The sequence below is a fragment of the Trachinotus anak genome, unplaced genomic scaffold (assembly GCF_046630095.1).
Source record: "Trachinotus anak isolate AG129_WGS33_773 ecotype Australia unplaced genomic scaffold, CSIRO_AGI_Tana_v1 ptg000014l, whole genome shotgun sequence".
NCBI lineage: Eukaryota > Metazoa > Chordata > Actinopteri > Carangiformes > Carangidae > Trachinotus > Trachinotus anak.
In genome coordinates this window covers 10,013,023-10,035,558 of record NW_027273865.1, presented here as the reverse complement: position 1 = coordinate 10,035,558, position 22,536 = coordinate 10,013,023, and the positions used below count along the sequence as shown (strand labels likewise).

General features: G+C 42.2%; 3 protein-coding genes and 1 long non-coding RNA gene across 4 annotated transcripts; 3 read left to right on the top strand and 1 right to left on the bottom strand.

Moving 5' to 3' along the window:
* The first annotated feature begins 20 nt into the window (after nt 1–20).
* On the top strand, nt 21–4,906 carry LOC139632308 (uncharacterized). The gene is made up of 3 exons (XR_011693542.1): nt 21–1,584; nt 3,732–3,809; nt 3,918–4,906. It is a non-coding gene; the product is annotated as an uncharacterized lncRNA (long non-coding RNA).
* A 71-nt stretch (nt 4,907–4,977) lies between these two features.
* On the top strand, nt 4,978–9,439 carry LOC139632307 (odorant receptor 131-2-like). The gene has a single exon (XM_071497183.1). It carries the CDS (start codon nt 6,915–6,917, stop codon nt 7,842–7,844), a length of 930 nt encoding a protein of 309 aa, XP_071353284.1. The 5' UTR covers nt 4,978–6,914; the 3' UTR covers nt 7,845–9,439.
* Nucleotides 9,440–9,751: 312 nt separating this feature from the next.
* LOC139632373 (odorant receptor 131-2-like) lies at nt 9,752–10,998 on the top strand. Its single transcript, XM_071497285.1, has one exon. The coding sequence runs from the start codon at nt 9,800–9,802 to the stop codon at nt 10,742–10,744; it is 945 nt and encodes a 314-aa protein (XP_071353386.1). The 5' UTR covers nt 9,752–9,799; the 3' UTR covers nt 10,745–10,998.
* Nucleotides 10,999–18,537: 7,539 nt separating this feature from the next.
* LOC139632382 (odorant receptor 131-2-like) lies at nt 18,538–22,116 on the bottom strand. Its single transcript, XM_071497303.1, has one exon. It carries the CDS (start codon nt 21,745–21,747, stop codon nt 20,821–20,823), a length of 927 nt encoding a protein of 308 aa, XP_071353404.1. The 5' UTR covers nt 21,748–22,116; the 3' UTR covers nt 18,538–20,820.
* Between the last annotated feature and the right edge of the window lie 420 nt (nt 22,117–22,536).

Below are 22,536 nucleotides of genomic sequence, written 5' to 3'. Positions count from 1 at the left end.
TTGGGGGGGGGGTTCCGTGTGGGGACTCTATAGTTCTGCTGGGCCACAATGTCGATGTGGGCAACAATGGAGAAACCTGGAGGGGCATGATTGAGAGGAATGACCTCCCTGATCTAAACCCGAGCAGTGCTTTGTTATTGGACTTCTGTGCAAGTCATACACTATATTGCCAAAAGTATTCGCTCACCTGCCTTGACTCGCATATGAACTTAAGTGACAATTCTTAATCCATAGGGTTTAATATGACGTCGATCCACCCTTTGCAGCTGTAACAGCTTCAACTCTTCTGGGAAGGCTGTTCACAAGGTTCAGGAGTGTGTTTATGGGGATTTGTGACCATTCTTCCAGAAGCACATTTGTGAGGTCACACACTGATGTTGAACGAGAAGGCCTGGCCCTCAGTCTCTGCTCTAATTCATCCCAAAGGTGTTCGGGTTGAGGTCAGGACTCTGTGCAGGCCGGTCAAGTTCATTCACACCAAACTTTCTCATCCATGTCTTTATGGACCTAGCTTTGTGCACTGGTGCACAGTCATGTTGGAAGAGGAAGGGGCCATCTCCAAACTGTTCCCACAAAGTTGGGAGCATGGAATTGTCCAAAATCTCTTGGTATGCAGAAGCATTCAGAGTTCCTTTCACTGGAAGTAAGGGGCCAAGCCCAGCTCCTGAAAAACAACCCCACACCATAACCCCCCCCTCCACCAAACTTTACACTTGGCACAATGCAGTCAGACAAGTACCGTTCTCCTGGCAACCACCAAACCCAGACTCGTCCATCAGATTGCCAGATGGAGAAGCGCGATTTGTCACTCCAGAGAACGCGTCTCCACTGCTCTAGAGTCCAGTGCCGGCGTGCTTTACACCACTGCATCCAATGCTTTGCATTGCACTTGGTGAAGTATGTCTTGGATGCAGCTGCTCGGCCATGGAAACCCATTCCATGAAGCTCTCTACGCACTGTTCTTGAACTAATCTGAAGGCCACATGAAGTTTGGAGGTCTGTAGCAATTGACTCTACAGAAAGTTGGCGACCTCTGTGCACTATGTGCCTCAGCATCCGCTGACCCCGTTCCGTCAAGTTACGTGGCCTACCACTTCGTGGCTGAGTTGCTGTCATTCCCAATAGCTTCCACTTTGTTATAATACCACTGACAGTTGACTGTGGAAATTTAGGAGCAAGGAAATTTCATGACTGGACTTGTTGCACAGGTGGCATCCTATCACAGTACCACCCTGGAATTCACTGAGCTCCTGAGAGTGACCCATTCTTTCACAAATGTTTGTAGAAACAGTCTGCATACCTAGGTGATTGGATTTTATACACCTGTGGCCATGGAGGTGATTGGAACACCTGATTTCAATTATTTGGATGGGTGAGTGAATACTTTTGGCAATATAGTGTAGTTTGGCTTTAACAAACACCATGTTCGAACAGAAGGTAGCTCATAAGTGTACCTGGTACAAGAGTACCTTAGGCCAAAGGTCAATGATTAACTTCATGGTCGTTTCAAAAGATCTACGGCTCTATGTTCTGGATACTTGGGTGAAGAAAGGGGCAGAGCTGTCAACTGATCGCCACCTGATGGTGAGTTGGATCAGATGGTGGGGAAGGCCGGACAGACCTAGTAAACCCAAACGTGTAGTGAGGGTGAGCTGGGAACGTCCGGCAGAGGACCCTGTCCGTGAGGTTTTCATCTTGCACAATTTCTTGTACATCCCAGGGGAGATTGGGGACATGGAGTCTGAGTGGGCCCTGTTCAAAGCCTATATTGCAGAAGCGGTGGTTGGGACCTGTGGTCTTAAGGTCGTCAGTGTCTGTTGAGGCAGCAACCCAAGAACAGGTGGACACCGGCAGTGAGGGAGGCCGTCAAGCTAAAGAAGGAGGCCTTTAGGACCTGGTTGACCCAGGGGTTTCCGGAAGCAGAAGCAAAAACTCAGGTGTGGGAAGAGTTCGGTGAGGCTATGGAGAAGGACTTTCGTTTAGCCTCAAGGAGATTCTGGCTCAGGTAGGGAAAGCAGGGCTCGCCAACTATCAGGGTATTACACTGCTCAGCCTCCATGGGAAAGTCTACACCAGGGTGCTGGAAAGGAGGCTCCAACCAATTGTTGAGCCTCAGATTGAGGAGGAACAATGCAGGTTCCGTCCTGGCCGTGGAACAGTGGACCAGCTCTTTTCCCTTGCAGGAGTTCTGAGGGGGTCATGGGAGTTTGACCTATCAGTCCACTTGTTCTTTGTCGACTTGGAGAAAGCTTATGACTGTGCCCCACTCATTATTACGAGCCATTCGGTCCCTGTACAACCAAAGTGAGAGCTGTATCTGCATCCTCAGCATAAAGTCAAGTGCATTTTTGGTGAGTTTTGAGCTCCACCGAGGTTGCCCCTTGTCTCCGATCATGTTTGCAACATTCATGGGCAGGATCTTGCGGCGCAGCTGAGGTAAGGAGTGTGTCAGCTTTGGGAACCTCAGAATTGCATCTCTGCTCTTTGCAAATGATGTGGTTCTTTGGAGTGTGACCTCCAGTGCTCCTTAGGATGGTTTGCAGCCAAGTGTTAAGTATCTTGTTCACGAATGAGGGTAAGATGGAGCAGGAGATCAGTAGTGCAGCATCAGCAGTAATGCAGACCTTGTACCGGGCCGTTGTGGTGAAGAGGGAACTGAGCTGAAAGGCAAAGCTCTCAATATACCAGTCGATCTTCGTTCTAGCCCTCACCTATGGTCATGAGCTTCAGGTAGAGACTGAGAGAATGAGATTGTGGATACAAGTGGCTGAAATGGGTTTCCTCCATAGGGTGGCTGGGCTCAGTCTTAGAGACAGCGTAAGGAGCTCAGACATCATCAGTTTGGAGTAGAGCTGCCGCTCCTTCACATTAAAATTCATTAAATTTTTGTCATCCAACATCACATATGACATTTAACTAAATATCAGTGTCTAACTATTGGTGGCCAGCTGCATGCCGGCAGCATCCTTAACACCTCTGACTTCACACTTGCCAAGCAGTTGGCTACCCTCCAGCCAGCTAGTTGCCAGCTTGTCCCACAGTCAGCTAGCCTCTGGCCTGCTACTCAGCCACCAGTCACCCAGTCACCTAGCCAACAGGTAGTCTCCTAGTCAGTTACACATCCAGTTAGACGCCCAACACCCCAGGGATTGCTAAGTTTCTGCCTGCTTCCCAGTTGGCTAACCAGCCTGCATTCCAGATGGCATGGGTTGGTTCACCTGCTGCCTGTACTGACTCAGCTTACTTCCAACCTACTCTGCAGACAGTTTATCATGTAATTTACTGCCCTTGTGTGGCAGCAGTAGGCTACTGTCTTTTGAATGTTAGCTTAAATACCAGCTGTTATATCGATTTTTTCTGTCATTTTTGAGGGAGTGACTGTGCTTATCAAGAGTTTTTTGGACGTTTTCACATGTGCATTGAGGATTATGCTGGGAACTTTGATGGGTGAATAGCAAAGCTAAAATGTGGTTGCAAAGCTATCCCTGGCTTAGCTTCTACTTGTCTAACATGAGCTATGATATTGCAGGCATTATACAAATACACAAATGGTTGTGGAAACTAAACTTGCACATTTGAAAATTGCTCTGACAGCTTAGTTTTTTCTTCCCAAGCATTAAGAGGCAACAGTAGTGAGTAAACAAGTAAAGTCAAGAAAAGGTCATTACATAGGTTGTGTGTTTAGTCGAAGGGAGAATTTACTCTGTCCTCTCTGTGCTTCCCAACAACAGTCCAACTGATGATCCATGAATATTGAGGCAGGAAGAACATTCTGCATTGTCACTGGGGTGTGTCACTGTCAATCACTGGTAAATATTTTGAAGATTAACATAGAAGTAATGTTATATTTTCCTCAATACTTCACATTTCATTGTATTTACCAACATTTTAAAGGAACAATCCTTATCCCCCTTCAGATAAGAAGGAGTGCAGCAAGGTGAAGATATCCAGGCAAAGGGCAGCAAAGGAAAGACAGGCAGTACAAAATAACGAGACCGGACAAGCCCTTAATTTAAGGCCCTGTTCGGACCTGGTATTAACATGCGTCCTGAGTGATCCAATTACAAGTGTTCAACTCTTGAGTTCGTCTGTTCACACCTGGCTTTAAAATGCGTCTCCACATCTGTCTCCAGTGATCACTTGTGATCAGATCTCACTTCCCTGCTTCATATGCAAATAGACAAGTATGCGGTGTTGCTTCTGAGTTTGTGTTTGTGTGTGTGTGTGTGAGTGAGAAAGAGCCAGTGAAAGAGAGCAGTACGGAGGGGTTGAGCGAATCAATGTGCTGTGCACTGCTCTACAGTGAAATAAGGGTTTATCCATTTAAAATAGTAAAATATTTTCGGTTCATTGTGAAACTGTGATGGGACTAATTAGACTGTGGCAGAGGACGTCAGTAGAGGAGGCGATCCTTCAGTGTAGCTAGGACCCATTTATGTTTGCACTGCTAAAAGAATGTGGCCACATGTGGCCCAAACCACCTCTGAATGTGGTCTTAGTGATTGGATCTCAAATGCGTCCTGACGACTTCCTGTTGTACTTCCAGTACTAAGTATACACCAGTCATCGAATATTTAGGAAATTCTGTCCTCTCAGTGCAGGTGATTTGCGTGGTTGATAATGGATTTTAACAGGGATGACACAGTCGTTTGGATTGTCACAGATTAATATTGGTTGTGCTGTAGGTGTTGGTGATGGTTTTACAGGGAGGAGATTGTGAGGGTGATATGGAGGGGAGAGGACAGTAGGATGTGCTAGTGTTCCATTCAGCAAAGTGAGCTGGGACCTCAGAAAAAGAGGGCATTTCTGAGCAGCATTTATAAGATGTCAACAGTCAGTCAAATGGGTGAGACAGCACCGTGTGCAGCATATTTGCAATTAGCATTCTAGAGCCTTGTTTGTTAAAGTGGATCCAATCTCTGTTTAAAAAAAATAAATTAATTAAAAAAAAAATAAAACATCTGGTTGAATATCTTAATTGGCAACAGGTCAGTAAGATGATTGGGTATAAAAATAACTTCCCAGACAGGCAGAGTCTCTGTGCAGTGATGATGCAGAGAGGTTCACTACTCTGTGAAAGACTGCGTGGGCAAATAGTGCAACAGTTGAAGAATAATGTTCCTCAACATAAAATTGCAAAGAGTTTGGGAATTTCAGCATCTACAGCTCATAATGTCATTAAAAGTTTCAGAGAATCAGGAGAAATCTCTGTATGCAAGGGACAAGGCTGAGAACCAATGCTAGATGGCTGTGATCTTTGGGTCCCCAGGCAGCATGGCATTAAAAACAGACATAATGCTATTGTGGAAATCACTGCATGGGCACGGGAACACTTCTGAAAACCATTGTCTGTGAACACAGTTTGTTGTTTCATTCACAAATGCAGGTTGAAATTCTACCATGCAATGAAAAAACCATATCTAAACATGATCCAGAAACATCGCCGACTTCTCTTGACCTGAGCTCATTTAAGATAGTCTGAGGTGAAATGGAAAACTGTCCTGTGGTCTGACAAATCAAAATTTCTAATTCTTTTTGGAAATCATGGACGCCACGTCCTCCAGGCTAAAGAGAAGAGGGACTATCCAGCTAGTTATCAGCGCACAGTTCAAAAGCCAGCATTCGTGATGGTATGGGGGTGCATTAGTGCCTATGGCTCGGGTAGCTTGCACATCTGGGAAGGCATCATTAATGCTGAACGATATATACGGGTTTTGGAGCAACATATGCTGCTATCCAGACAATGTCTTATATGTTGTATTTTAGCAAGACAATGCCAAACTGCATTCTGAGCATATTGCAAATGCATGGCTCTGCAGTAGAAGAGTCCAGACGCTAAACTGGCCTGCCTGCAGTCCAGACCTGTCACCCATTGAAAACATTTGGCACATCATGAAATGAGAAATATGACAAGGGAGACCCCGAACTGTTGAGCAATTGAAATCCTATATTAGGATTTTACATTTTACTTCTCCTCAGCTCCAAAATGTTTACAGAGTGTTGTTAAAAGAAGAAGTGATGCAACAAAGTGGTAAACATGCCACTGTCCGGACTTTTTTGAAGCGTGTTGCTGGCATAAAATTCAAATTGAACATATATTTTTCATAAAACAATAACATTTCAGCATTTCAACATTTGATATGTTGTCTTTGTTCTATTGTCAATTAAATATGGGTTTACATGATTTGAAAATCATAGCATTCTGTTTTTATTTACATTTAACAACTTCCAAGTCCCAACTTCTTAGGAAACTGAGTTGTATCTGCAGGCAGATTATTTGCCAACATTTCCATCACAGCTGCTTAAAATGTACATCCCATTGTTAGGATTCTTCAAACACAAAATGAACAGGCCTTAACAAAGCTGCATCACGAGGGAATAAATTGACAAAACATGTCAACATGTCTCACATAACAAGGCCCTCCTGCTTAAAATTGTAAACCTGATGTACACAATAATGCCTAATTGCCTTTGAGTCATCACTACAGTAATAGCCTTCAAGGTGTATTGTTTGCAAAAGTTGACAATGATGACACTGTTGTGAGTACTTTCATTTGTGTTTCCCCTTGTGTAATAGTTGCCCCTATAAAGTCGTCATATACAGCCATTACTCAGAAGACTGCACAGAACTCAGCAGAAGACATTCATTCATTCATTCACTCCAGGGATGGTTTGGTAAACTGACTGATATTTTTCTGTTTAATTTTTCTGTATAGTGCTTGTTTTCATCAGTATAAATTCCACATTGTTTAAAATTAAATTAATTGAGCCCTTTTCCACAAAAAATCTTGACATACATCCTAAACAAACATTTTAAATTATATTTCCACTTTAGTCTTAGATGAGTAATTGACTTCTTTTGGATCTGTCTTTGGAGCTCAATGAATTGTGGCTGTGTCTAGGGAGAGAACTATATGGCAGCCAATGACTCTGCTGTGTACAAGATCAATGACAGGGTCATTTTGGTTCAAGTTTTTGTAGCAATTTTCCTTCTCATCAACTTTTTGCTACTCACAACTTTTTTTATGAAGGATTTCTTCTGTACCACCATGCGCTACATCTTATTCGCTATTACACTACTGTCTGATAGTCTGTTTTTACTCATGACTGATATCCTGCTCATTTTGAGCTATTTTCGCTTTAACATAGAAATGTGGTTGTGCCTTATTGTATATATTGTTTTGTCACTATACACTTTTGTTACACCAGTTACTCTGACAACAATGACACTGGAGCGCTATGTGGCCATTTGCATGCCCCTGCGCCATGCAGAGCTGTGCTCCACACGCAGTGCTCTGCATTGCATTCTCATCATTCACAGCCTCAGCTCTGTTCCCTGCACTGTTGTTCTCTCCATCTTCTTTGCATCTGCGACCAACAGCTTCTACAATCAGGGCAGAATATGCTCTGTGGAAATCTTTATCTTTCACACTTGGCAGGGTCATCTTCGGTCAACAATAAGTCAGTTTTACTTCTTGATCATGTGTGTCACCATTGTGTTCTCTTATGCTAAAATAATGAAAGTGGCCAAAGCTGCATCAGGAGAGGATAAAAAATCAACATGGAAAGGTCTCAGAACAGTTGTTCTTCATGCTTTCCAGCTGTTCCTCTGTCTCATCCAACTGTGGTGTCCATTCATAGAAGCTGCTGTGCTCCAGATTAATGTTGTGTTATATATCAATGTCAGGTACTTTAATTACATAACTTTTATTCTTGCCCCAAGATGTCTGAGTCCGCTCATTTATGGTCTCAGGGATGATAAGTTTTTTCATGCACTGAAAAGCTATGCTCTCTGTGGTTTGTATAAGAAACAACTGTCAGATTTACTACGATTGACAAATTAAAGTCACTACTAAGACATGTGTGATCATCCCATCCCATTCCTTGTACACTTACATCGCAACACATGAAACAATCTCAATCTTTTTATCGCTTTGTTGTTTTTAGTTAGTCACTTCCCATTGCCAACAAACTTTATCATGTTTGTTTAAATCATGTTAAAACAGTCTTTGCTATACTAAATGTCAAGTGTATATGTAAAGCACTTTGTGCTACATTTTATTGTATGAAAAGTGCTATACAAATAAAGTATGATTGATTGATTGATTGATTGAAGTGATCAACCAGTTCCAAAAAAATAAAAAATAAAAAATTGTGTTTTGTTGTTGCAGTGATAACTGTGTTGAAAATAAAGGTTCTCATGCGCCATATTTTGGATGTGTGCTTGTATATTTAATAATGCTGCCTTTGGATCCATGAATCCATTGCTCTTTGAGCTCTTTTCTCAAATATCGTACCCCCTCCCATGAAGGTTCAATTAAGGGGTAGCACAGGGCTAGCACAGGTTCTGCTGTTTCCGCAGCTATGGGACAAAGCTGTCAAGCAGCTTAACCTGTTTGTGGAGATATGACTACAGGCTGAAGACACCATCCCTAACCTGTCAGTGTGAAAGTTTGGAGTCCACACACATAGCCATAATAATAGCTGGTTTTCAGTCCAAGTGTAACTCATTAAACAACACAGGCAACTTAAAACAGCAAGATAAAAGTAATCCAACAATTGGTAGATGAGTATTTATAGGGCACATAGACCTTTATAGATCTTTATATTCAATAAAGAAATGGAAATCTCACTTTTCACTATATGTGACTGTGCTAAGTACAGCCTCAAAGAGCTGCTGTCAGGGCTGTGTTAATTTTTTCGTGCTTTTACCACAACAGACCTGAAATGACGTGCTGGAGGTGCTGGAGGTTACAGGCAGAAGGACAATAATAGCTGCTGAAAACAAACATGAAATCCTGAGGCGACCAAACTTATCTCTCTACTCTTGGCAGCTTCAGATTCTCTCCTGGTGTTTCTTTGTATTCTCTCTTTGCAGCAGAGCTGATAGTCACAGAGATTTGGTTCAAGGGCATAACACCATTAGTAAACCTACACATGACTACCAGCACTAAGACATCTACTGGATTTGAGTAACTTGGACTGCTGAAACCCCATATCAGCTGCAAATGAATGTAGAGCATGTCGCACACCTCACCACGAAATCCTGACATACAGCATATTCAGCTATTAAATTATCAACTTAGAAAACTGTCAGTTATCATTAAATACACAAACGTGATTTAACTTTGGAGGCTCTTCCCTAGCTCATTCATCATGTATTTTATGCAGGCCATAGATATCTTGCCGGCTTAAGTATGCCATTTTTTGGCATATAAAGATGTTTGTCTTGTTAGGGTTAACAAAACAAAATTGCGGTTACATGCATGTCTCTGACAGAACACAAATTTCACAAAAGTCAGAGGTTCTACATAATTATCCATCTACCAACCTGACCATTAAACATTGATGGAAAACTTAAAAAAAAAGTTCTCCTATAAGTCTATTCCAAAACTTATTTGGTACACTTAATGAGGTCACTCTAGAGACTCTCCTGCACTCCAGCACCAATGAGTAACAAAGGCAGTTAAAGAGCAGTGACGACCATGTTGTGATATAGTAAGGCAGACATCAACTGAAGTTTAATTTGGTACCAATCTGGGATTGTTTTGTCACTCTTATAAAGTCATAATGCACAATCCTCTTGCAGAGGGCTGCACAGAGCTCAGGAGGGCTCAATAATGTGCCTAAATGACACATTAGCACTGAGAGGATTTGGTAAATGACTACACTTGAACCAAGACCTTATTGCTTAAAAGATGCTGATGTTGTACTTGGCTAAGATTGTCATATTACTATGTGTCGACATTACAAGGCATGTCATTTGACTTTTGGTAGTACCTAAAATAATTTATATAGTATGGCAGATAACAACTCTGTGAGTGGTGGTGAGTCCCTGCATTGGCAGATGACTGACCGGGTCACTATAGTGCAGCTCGTGGTTTTGATTTTCCTTTGCATCAACTTCTTGCTCACAGTGACCTTTTTTTCAAAGGTCTACTTCTACACAACCATGCGTTACATCTTATTTGCTGTTACACTCTTGTCTGATAGCTTGATATTAATCATGTCTAATATCCTGCTCATCTTGAGCTACTTGCATTTCACCATACAAATTGGCTTATGTGTCATCATCTATATTCTTTTGGTTTTATGCACTTTTATCACACCAGTTACTCTGACAGCAATGACACTGGAGCGCTATGTGGCCATTTGCATGCCCCTGCGCCATGGAGAGCTGTGCTCCACACGCATTACTATAAACTGTATCGTTATCATTCACAGCCTCAGCTCTCTACCCTGTGTTATTATTCTCTCCATCTTCTTTGCATCCGCCCCACAGAGCTTGTATACCCAACACACCATATGCTCTATGGGCATGTTTGTGTTTCTCCAGTGGCAGAATAATGTTAAATTAGCTGTATATCAGTTCTACTTCTTGATCCTGACCATTACCATCATTTTCTCTTATGGTGAAATAATGAAAGTGGCCAAAGCTGCATCAGGAGAGGATAAAAAGTCAACATGGAAAGGGCTCAGAACAGTGGTTCTTCATGGTTTCCAGCTGCTGCTCTGCCTCATCCAGCTGTGGTGTCCATTTATAGAAAATGCTGTACTTCAGATTAATTTAAAGTTATTTATTGATGTCAGGTACTTTAATTACATAATGTTTAATCTTGCTCCAAGATGTCTGAGTCCTCTGATTTATGGCCTCAGGGATGACAAGTTTTTTGATGCTCTGAAATGTAATACCTCTTTTGGATTTCACTGTGTAAAAAACAATGTGCAGATTTCTATTGTTTGAAAAATTATTATGAAGCATTATGATCTGTTGCTATTATTTTTCATCACTTGCTCACAGTTAATTACATACATTTTTCTTCATTCTTTGTTTCTTAGTTTATTGTATTGTGTAGTGTTGTCTTTGTTATTGATTGTGTGTGTGATTGCTTTTTGTTCTTGGGTCTCTCTTAAAAAAAGATCTTGATGAGATCTCAATGAGACAAATATATATTGATAAAGATAACATAAAGATAAAAAATTCAAACTTAAAATACATTACTTTTCATCAACCTTCATCATACACTTGTTAGTCATTGTAACACTGTAACATCATTGTAACATAACATTATGTCTGCTCTTTTCTGAACATGAATGTTAAAAAATAAAAATGGACCACTGCAGGAGTGTTCAAGGGACAATATGTGATGGCTTTTGATAAAAAAAAAAAAAAAAAATCAAATTTGAATGAAAATTTACATTGCAATTACATATAGTAGAAAAAGAAAATTGTGAAAAAACAGTCAAACGACTGGGAGTACCAGCTGCCATAATATTAAAGTAAAATATCCTAATTCAAATAAAGTGTAAAAACAATACATTTCCAGAAATTTTCATTAAAGTTTCAACAGTGAAACGCTGTTATTTTACAGATTTTTTTCTTCTGACAAATTATTATGATCAAACACCTTCAATAAAGTGATGGTGCTAAAGGCTCTGGAGAGAAAAACAGTTTTTTACTGATTTTTCTTGATAATAAAATTAAAAAAGTGTCAAAATAAAACTACTGTGTAAGCATTAAAATCATCTCAAACTTTAACTTGCAGAATTTGTGTTTACATTGAATGTTTAAGTAATGTTTAAAACCCATAGAAGCAAAATCTACAGACAATATATAATTCAGTATTTTGTAGAATTAAAGTACAAACTTTAAAGGAAATACAACATTTAATATTTAAACTACTGTACTCATTAACAATAGATACATTTCTTCAAATTCTCATAAAATATAAGATTTAAGATTACTGTGAAATATTCTCAACTGAAAACATATTGAAGAAATGCAATTTAAATTGTTTTACTACGTAACTTTTCCACATTAAAATGTTTCACAATGACTAGACCTATGTTATATACTTTTTTGAGTTATGTACTTAAATGTAATTATCTGGCATGTTTATAGCAATTCCCAAACCAGAGAAATAGTGATTTTAATCATAGTAACAGTCTGTTTCATTTGATCCCCTGTCAAGGATGTCATATCCCTTAAGCGTACGTGTCAGCATCTTGGCCCCCTTTCAATAAAGAATAAAAAAAAAGCAAAAAGTGTCGCAATTGCTTGCCAGAAGTTCAGAGTTTACTTTTATCCTATTTTAAGCTTGTTTTATTTTCAACCTGTTTTAAGATAAACATTTTACACCTGGGTCGTTTTCAACTATAGTGGACATCTGGATTTAAGTTATCAGAGAAAACATCCAGGCAAAATGTCAGTGCATCAACTCTGAGATGCTCTGTGTCCACTGAAGAGCATCAGCGAATCACAGATTTCTTAAATGAAACTGTTTTATTTGCTGTGTCTTTTAACGTCCTGGTCCATTTGTTATGGAGAGGAGGGCACCTTTATAAATACCAGTTAAGACTGAGAAAAGGGCAATGTGATGCACTTAAGAGTCCTGGCCGGGACTTGCCTGCTTGATGGATTAGCGGCTGCATGGTGTGCCTTTAAAAACATCTTGAACGTCTGGTTCATAAGTTATCAAAGAAACAAAGGTAAGGAGTCTCAGTTTCCAGCAATTCCAAGACTTTGTGTCTGCCAAGAAGCGCCAGGAAACCACAGATTTTTAAAGTGGCACTGTTTTATTTGGTGTTTGTACTGGTTTTAACATCCTTGTCTATATCACAGCCACAGTGTGACTTCAAGTTTTCCCCAGTGTTCTCTGTGTTCATTTTTCCCTGTTTTTTTTTCCCTGTGTCTTTTGTCCTTCCTTCTGTCTCCTCCCCTTTGTGTGTGTGCATGTGTGTGCTCAGCAGGGGCATGACACAGCACCAGGTACATGGCACACATGTCTCTCATCACTCATCAAGCACTGTATAAAAACCCCGGGTCTTCGCCCACTTGTCGTCAGATTATTCTACTATCAATGTGGTAACTCTCCAGGCCACAAAACTCTCCAGTGAAGAAACTCTGATAACTTGTCATTGTTGTTTTAGATTGCTATCACCAGTGTCTCTCTCCACCTCAGTGTTATCTGCACCAGCGCTGCTCCTGCTGAAAGCTCATCGTCGTTATCCACCACTCTACTCACCTTTAGCCTACAAGCTGCTCCCTCACCTGTCTCCACTTAATAAACCAACTCTGGTCTCTACTAGCCTCCACCTGGACCCATTACCCCCAACTCCAGTTACCCAAAGATTTTCACTCACTGAATTTCCTGTGGCATTTGCCAACAAAGATCTTTTATTCTATCTTGCCTGCTGTGAGTCTGTATCTAACGTAACAGAACAATCTGGCCAACATGGACCCCATGGATTCAGATGCACTTTGCCAGGCATTAGCTGCTCAGGGAACTGTCATCAGACAACACAAGAGGATTCTCCTGGATGTCATGGAGAACCTGAAAGCCCTCAGCACCAGCGTCACCCAGCTTGGCATACAAATGGACGAAGTGTCCACTTGCCTGTCTCAACCTGTAGCTGCTGAAGCTCCACTCATGGCACAGCAGCTTCCAGCTCCCTCTGCCCAGGCTACCCCTGCTTCTCTCCTCCGGGAACCCCACATGTCAACCCCAGAGCACTACAGCAGTGAGTTGGGTGCTTGCAGACGGTTCTTACTGCAGTGTTCCCTAGTGTTTTCTCAACAACATATTCTTCAAATGAGGCAAAATAGTGTCCCTACTGTTTACCATGATTGAGCTGAAGTGTTCAGCAAAGACACAGCCCTTTCCCTGCCTCCTCACTATCCTTACAACTGTGTGATAAACCTGCTTCCAAAAGCCTCCCTGCCCACCAGACGCCTTCTTAGGGACATGCTCAACCAGTTTGTCTATCTCGATGACATCTTGATCTTCTCCAGGACCCTACAGGAAAACCAACAGCATGTAAGGTTAGTGCTCCAAAGACTACTCAAGAACAGGTTGTTTGGTAAAGCAGAAAAATGTTAATCAGTTTTCTGGGATTCAAAGCAGTGGTGGAGTGGCTGAGACCAGAGACCAGAAAACAGCTCCAGCGGTTCCTGGGATTTGCCAACTTTTACCAGATGTTCTTAAGGGATTACAGTAAGGTGGCTGCCCCTCTCACAAACCTCACCTCACCTCCTCACCCATTTTCCTGGTCACCTGAGGCAGAGACTGCATTTACATCATTAAAGACTCTGTTCACTAGTGACCCTATCCTAACACATCCAAATTCATCTCAGCAGTTGTGGTTGAGGTGGCTCCACCAAAGACCACAAACCAGTGAGGATTCAGAGCTGACCAGTGCATCATATGCAGAATCTCCCCAGCAGCCACCACATAATGCTCTGCCACCACCTCCTTGTCTGATGCTGCCTCCTACTCTGCCTGTCACCAGGTCAAGACCAACCTCAGCATCACTGCCAGCAAAGAGATCCCATGCCCCCAAAGCACAAATAGCTCCCCCAACTCCACCAGCACCCCCAAAGACCCTGACAATGCTCCCCCTGTTTCCAAGTTTCAACCCGCTCAGACAACAGAGCCGCAGCTCAGCTTCACCTCCATATATACACCCCTTGAACTTATTACACTTAACACTTTTCTCCCCTGTACAAACACTGTGTGAGAAGACAAACAAGCAGGCTGCTAAAAAGATTGCACAGGAAAATAAAATTAAAGTGGACAGACTTTAATGTAGGGGGATTTTATATTTGTTTTGGACTGCTTATATATATGGCCATAGTAAAACTGGACAGCATTGCAGATTACTGGAGGAGGAATCACCTCTTTTCTTTGCCACATCCAGTACAGATCAAGTCACAGGACAGGTACAGAACGTTGTCCCTGAACATTCATCTCAGCAACACTGATGAGGATCTACAAAATGTCCAAAACAAGGGCACAGTCAACCACTACAAACTCTTCAGTGTAAAGCCTCTCATGGACACCATCAAGAGTGCGAGCATGGCAACCACGGGCCTTTCTCCACTGCGTCTCTCTCTTATGTTGACTGCATTCCAGAGCTCAGAAAAAAAAAAAATTACATAATTTAGTTTGAGACATGTGTAGCATACTAAAGCCACATTATTATGATTGAGAATCCTCACTGAATGGGGCACAAGTCTCTGAAGAGGAAAAAACATATGAATCCATAAATTCAATTAATCAATCAAATATCAGAAGTCATAACTTCTCTATTAAATTGATCTCCAGTCTCTTTTTTTTTTTTTTTTCAAAGAAACACAACAGCAAAACAACTGATTATCAGAGATTTATTAGCTACACTACTATTTACAGAGTAAATGCAATGTCAATAGGTTGAAAAGTGGAATAGAAGACCAGTGGTTAAGCAATTTTGGAAGAGAACGTGTGGTGGCTATTGGCAAATATGCTATAAAACTAAATGGAATGGAATGGAATCTGATGATTGAATATTATTTTGAGCAGAATATTAAGACTTTGCCTAGGGTGAGTTGGCTGTAGCTTGAGACCCAGCTGGAACCTGAAGCAGCTGAGCAGTAATCTTGACGGCGGACCCTGGGTGGCTGAGGAAGAACGGTAAACCTTAGTTTGGATATGTGTGTGCGTGTGCATGTGTGAGACCGAGAGTTCAGGATTCACACATTAGTGTTAATCACACTTCAATCTTGTGTGCATTTGTTGATCCTCTGGAGATTACCCTTTAACCCATGGTCTGGGTGTATGTACAAACACAGACTGACAGAATTTTAGGCAGAGGAAACATGTTAGACCTGCTGACAGAGGAAAAAAGTGCTGGACAGCACTTCCCCAAGCTAACTATTTACTAGGATAGAAAGCTGAGCTGATGGAAGAAGGTACAGGAGGAGACCCAGATGTCTTAACTTTAAGCATTCATTGGAGCTTGACTACTCAAAGAGAAAAGAAATGAGCACTAACTTTAACAAGTTAATAAGTAGAATGTTACCTAATTCTGAAGGATTAATCCCCGGTCAACTGTATCCTTATGCCATCTCATACTTATTACATGTTCAAATAAGGTTATTCTTCATGGAACCACATCATATCCACACCTGTGTGAAGATTGCGTAACTACTTCTAAAATTTAAATCACCTTTACCTTGTGTATAACTATGAAACATTTTCCTCCCAGAGAATATGTTCCCCTGAGGAGTGTGATAGTTGTGGGGTGTTACGACAATTTACCAGAGACTCTGACTTGTCCTTTCACTGAGGGTCTGTGGACCATAATTGCTATGGTAACTGCCAGTGGGGGCTGGGAAGCTGGATACAATCAGCTATGCTAGAAATAAATAGTGAACCATTGCTTACAATAAGGGACCTGTGTGGGACCTTTGGAAAAAACACTACGTAATACTACATCGAGACCTAAAGATCCAATGATAAAGAACAAATACTGAAATAAGGAAAAGGCATGCTGTCTTAAAGTTTAAGTACTTGTGCATCAGCCACAAACATGACTGACAGAATTTTCAACAGTAAAAGGAAACATGTCAGACCTTTTGACAGAGGAAACAAATCAGACAGCATCTGATTTCTTAAAGCTAACTAATTATACCAAGAAACAAAGAAGCATGCATCAAGTCTACATGTGCGTTGTGGACTTACGAATACGGGGGCCATTGCTACAAGCTATCTGGTCCCCATATGACCCAACTGAGAGTTGTGTCCATATTCTAGGCAGCCAACTTGTGGGTGTTAGCCTCCACCAGAGTTGTCCCTTGTCTCCAATCCTGTTTGGGATTTTCATGGACAGGATTTGAAGGCACAGCCCAGTGGAGGAGTGTGTCCAGTTTGGGGGCCTCAGAATTTCCTCTCTGCTATTTGCAGATTATGTGGTTCTGCTCTGGTGGCTTCATCAGACTGGGACCTTCAGCATGCACTAGGGTGGATTGCAGTCAATTATGAAGCAGTTGGGATGAGGTTCAGCACTTCCAAGTCTGAGGCAATGGATCTCTGCTGGAAAATGGTCGATTGCTCTCTTCAGGTTGGAAGTTTCTCCCCCAAGTGAAGGAGTTTGAGTATCTCTATGTCTTGTTCACTAGTGGGGGTAGGATGGAGTGTGAGACTGATAGGTGGATCAGCACCCCATCAGCAGTAAAATGGTTGTTGTACTAGACCACTGTAGTGAGGAGGGAGCTGAAATGCACTTCTTCTGCAGGGTGACTGGGCTCAGCCTTAGAGATAGGGTAAGGAGCTCTGACATCTCTTCTTCCGGCTCCCAACGAAGGCGGACGCATCTTCCCCCTCTCTCCTCTCCCTTTTTTTTCCCTGCTTTGCATCTCACGTCTCGTCCTGTCTTGTCTAAACCTTGGAAGCCTCTCTCCGCACTGCTCTCCAAATCTAAAATCATGGAATTGGTCAACTGGTCTCTCAACGCAATTGACAGGATCTTCTCGACGAGAAGCCCGGGTTCGGGGGAACCTGTCTGCCCTGGCGGAACGTACCCCGCTGGCTACATGAGGGACTCCTGGGAGGACTGGAGGGTCGTGTGCCTGGCGAGTCTTTCCGTTGAGGACATCGAAGATCTCTATATATTCGGAACTGTGATATCAGGCTTTCTGCTGATTGGATTAGGCATTGCCCTGGTGTATCGGAAAATTCGGAAGACGGTGACAGCAGTCCAAATCCCCACGCTGCCCCACATAATTGATGGAGTGAGTAAAGCTGTAAGCACTCAGACTGTGATTGTGAACCGCAACTTGGGAACCACCTTGGAAGGAGCTGTTAATGCTCAGACTGTGGTCATAAATCGCAACATGGGTCACATCTTGGAGAAGCTTGCAGCTTTGAAAAGGAGAATGGATGGAGATGACCAGAATGGACTAACAGAGTAAGCCGTGTCTATTGAAATACGACTGCTCGCCCTAACCCAAACAATCATAATCTAATCTGCGTTCCGGCCCCCGCAGCACCGGCCTTGGCCAAGACCGGTGCTGGAACAACTCCCCCACGAGATCTCTGCAGTGAGACGCTTCTACTCCTACCCCCCCCCTCCTCCACGGACACCTGTGGATTGTTGACTCCGTCCGGGACCCAATCAAGGATGTCTCCATGGCAACTTGCTGTGTTATCGCGATGACACCCTGCGAACTGAGGCACTGATTGTGAACTAGACGAAGCGACTCCCCAGGCCTATGCACACACACACATTCACGGACACCTCTTACATGTACATATGCAACTCACAACCCAACCCCATCCCACGCCTTCGCCGCTTCCTCCCATCCAGCGCGGCGGGCGGGGTCCGATAGCTGCGCCTTAATGGCAGCGGCTGCGGCTGGCTGCCTGTCTGCACTGGAATCACCTCCTCCCCCCTTTCCCCCCTCCCCTGGAGCAAATTGTCTTGAGTCACTGTGTTGTAAGATGTGTTTGTTTATATATGCCTATGTTGCTGAGGTTTTTTTTCCCGAATCCCACACTGTACCCCCCCCCCCCCCCCCCCCCCCCGAGAGTATAGTTTGGGTTCTGTTATTTTTTCTCCTCTCCTCTCCACTTGTTTTTTTCCCCATTCCTCCTCTTTAAATGGCGCCGCAGATGGCTGCCTCGGTGTTTTGGTGCGCTCTGCACCATTCACTAGAACAAATTCCTTGTACGTGAAAACATACTTGGCAATAAACCTGATTCTGATTCTGATTCTGATATCTTCTTCTTCCGGCTCCCAACGAAGGCGGACGCATCTTCCCCCTCTCTCCTTTCCCTTTTTTTCCCTGCTTTGCATCTCACGTCTCGTCCTGTCTTGTCTAAACCTTGGAAGCCTCTCTCCGCACTGCTCTCTAAATCTAAAATCATGGAATTGGTCAACTGGTCTCTCAACGCAATTGACAGGATCTTCTCGACGAGAAGCCCAGGTTCGGGGGAACCTGTCTGCCCTGGAGGAACGTACGCCGCTGGTTACATGAGGGACTCCTGGGAGCAGTGGAGGGTCGTGTGCCTGGCGATTCTTTCCGTTGAGGACATAGAAGATCTTTATATATTTGGAATTGTGATATCAGGCTTTCTGCTGATTGGATTAGGCATTGCCCTGGTGTATCGGAAAATTCGGAAGACGGTGACAGCAGTCCAAATCCCCACGCTGCCCGACATAATTGATGGAGTGAGTAAAGCTGTAAGCACTCAGACTGTGATTGTGAACCGCAACTTGGGACCAACCTTGGAAGGAGCTGTCAACACCCTGTCTGTGGTAATAGACAGAGCTGTTAATGCTCAGACTGTGGTCATAAATCGCAACATGGGTCACATCTTGGAGAAGCTTGCAGCTTTGAAAAGGAGTATGGATGAAGATGACCAGAATGGACTAACAGAGTAAGCCGTGTCTATTGAAATACGACTGCTCGCCCTAACCCAAACAATCATAATCTAATCTGCGTTCCGGCCCCCGCAGCACCAGCCTTGGCCAAGACCGGTGCTGGAACAACTCCCCCACAAGATCGCTGCAGTGAGACGCTTCTACCCCCTGGCATTCAACCACATCTTAAATTTTCACATTTATCTAAAATTGCTGCCTCACATAACTTTACTTCGGGCAGTTAGGTAAGGTTTGATATAACAAGCTGGTTTGTCATTCTTCCTTCTTTTGCTTTTATTTTGCAGCATCTCTTAAACTGTGCACAGCCTCAGCCCCTTTTCAAATATGACATCACAGTGGGCTGTAATTACCAAAGACTCTCACATCTCACACTTTTTCTCTCATTTTGCACATGGCAATAAAAGTTTATTCATGAACACAAATTAAGGTTTTCCTGATAGGACTGTTGATGATATCTGTTTGAAAATGTTTTATTCTTGGTTTTTGATTCTGTCCTCACATTCTCCTTTGTCAGCTGCTATGGGTCACTTAAACCAAAAAATAGATATTGCAGGGTATTGTCAATCTGTGCAGCAAAATTACTGGCACAACGTTGAGTGACTTGATTAATTTGTACAAGGTTAGGACAATGAAGAAGCACAGGTGATCCTGGCTGATCATAGTAACCCCTTGATCCTAACCACCCCCTGGCCATGGATACAATCTGCCACCATGTTCTGCCACTGTGACAAATAGACCCAAGAACTGATCTGTCCCAGCTACCATTGACCCTTTAAATAACACAATTTGAGTTATATGTTGAATTTATTGTCTTTTATTTTACTCTGAGGGATTTTGATGTGTTAATTGTCCATTTGTTATTGGCAGTCTGATGGTTGTGTGGTCACTGCTAACTGTACAACAAAATTGCCCCTAGAAAATAACAGACATATCATTTTCATCCTCCTTGTTTAGCCTGATGGACTCCTGAAGTTTGAAAATAGCCCACTGAGGCTCCATGTTTCCACTCTGCCCCAGGGTGCAGGTTAAGTTATACCTCACAGACAGGGTCTAACTTACCAGCAAATGGTAAGCAGTGAACTGCTCTGCTCATCTGTGTCATATGTACACATTGTTATCAAGGCAGAATAAAAACAATATAAAATGGATGGATTGACTTGATTTGTTTGAAAGTTTACAAGGGTTCCAAAAAGCAGATAAAAGATTTTATACTGTCATAGAGGGCAATGTTGTTAGTTTCCATTTACATTATGTATGATATGTCAGACCTGTTGACAGGGGGGAAAAAAAGTGAACAGCATTTCATTTCTCAAAGTTACCGATTTATCCAATGAAGCAATTTCCATCTAAAGCCATTCCTATGCTGTACTATATGGAAAAAACTTCATGACTTCTGGCGGCCAAGCACCTCACTGCATATCATTACTCATTACATTGTTATGCAGGTCCTGAGACTGATCCATCATCACTGATACTGTGGTTTTGTGGAAAAACACCTGGCCTGCTGGCCAATTATTCGTGAGCACACACCGATTAAAGCCCAGTTCAACATCCATGCTTTTCATAGACAAATAATTCCAAACACACAGTGAGTCATTTTGATTCTAATTTGTCAAATAATCAAATAGTATTTCCTTTATACAAGCCAAAGGAGGCACAGTTTTTAAGTGCATGAAAAAAAACTTCATCTCTGAGGCCATAAATCAGAGGACTCAGACATCTTGGTGCAAGAAAAAATATGATGTAGTTAAAGTACCTGACATGATTGAATAAGCTAAAACTAATCTGAAGCAAAGGAGCTTCTATGAATGGACACCACAGCTGGATGAGACAGAGTAGTAGCTGAAAACCATGAAGAACCACTGTTCTGAGCCCTTTCTTTGTTGACTTTTTATCCTCTCCTGATGCAGCTTTGGCCACTTTCATGATTTTAACATAAGAAAAAACAAGGACGATCCACATAATCAAAAACTGGAATTGAAATACAGCTGACCTAAGATATTGCTGCCAAATAGATAATAAAAACAGTTCCACTGAACATAACTGATATTGTTTGTAAAAGCTAAGGGGTGCTGATCCAAATAAGGTGGAAAGAATAACAATGCAGGGTACAGAGCTGAGGCCATGGATGATGAGGATGCAGTGAATAGTATTGCGTGGAGAGCACAGCTCTCCATGGCGCAGGGGCATGCAAATGGCCACATAACGCTCCAGGGTCATTGCTGTCAGGGTAACTGGTGTGACTGTAGAATACACAAGTACCACAACACAGATAATGATACATAACCACACTTGGATGGTAATATAGAACTGGGTGAAGATGAGAAGGATATCAGACGAGAAGAACAGGAAACTATCTGACAGTAATGTAACAGCAAATAAGATATAGCGTGTAGTTGTGTAGAAGCACTCTTTTGTAAAAAAGGTTATGATGAGCATCAAGTTGATGCAGAGAAAAATCACTACCAGGATCTGCGCTGTAACAATCCGGTCTGGAAGCTCCACCTCCAAGGACTCAACACCAGTCAGTGAATTGTTATCTGCCATATTTCTTAGCAAACATAGACGAGTTTCAGCCTCTGCAAAAAGTCATTGAAAGAGTCATTATCAAAAGAAAACAGGATTATATATACAATATTATGTATGTCCACAAGCAACCTTCTCTGAAGTGATACAATGGTGGAAAGAGTGGAGCAGTTTCCCAAACTCTACATGCTGCCTTAGGAATAATGTCTGCTGAGCTCTGTGCAGCCTTCTGAGAAAGGGCTGTGCATGATGATGACTTTAAAGACTAAAATGTCCAAAAATAACACCAGTGTCGTCATTGCCACTTAACTGTTGTCTCCCTCATTGCATGTTCACAGTTGGATAGGAGTGCTGCAGTGTAATTAAAATTATTTGCAAGTCCTGTTTTTTCCAAAGTTATTCATCATCATCAAGTTGTGACAAAAAATAAAGGCCTCTGCTTGTCTTTTATTTAGACATGTTTTGAAACACTCTTGCCAAAAAAGCTAAAGCTTTCTATCATGATCTGTGTCTCTTTGAGTGGGACAGGATAAGTCTAATTGATGATGAGTTCGATAAGAATTACTTTTTGAAGAGTTTAATGGCATTACAAATGACATGTCCACTTCTTTAAATTAGGGGTGACAGGACAATGCCATCCCTGGTTTTCACCTGAATTATCTTGTCTACTTAAAGAGAGAGATGTAGTCTGGGCTAGGGCAAAATTTCAGAGCCCTTAATTCTGAATAATTCTCCAGGCCGATAACTTGTTCACGTGATTAAGAGCAGTGTAATTAATTTCTAATTGAAGTATCATCTCTTATGATGACA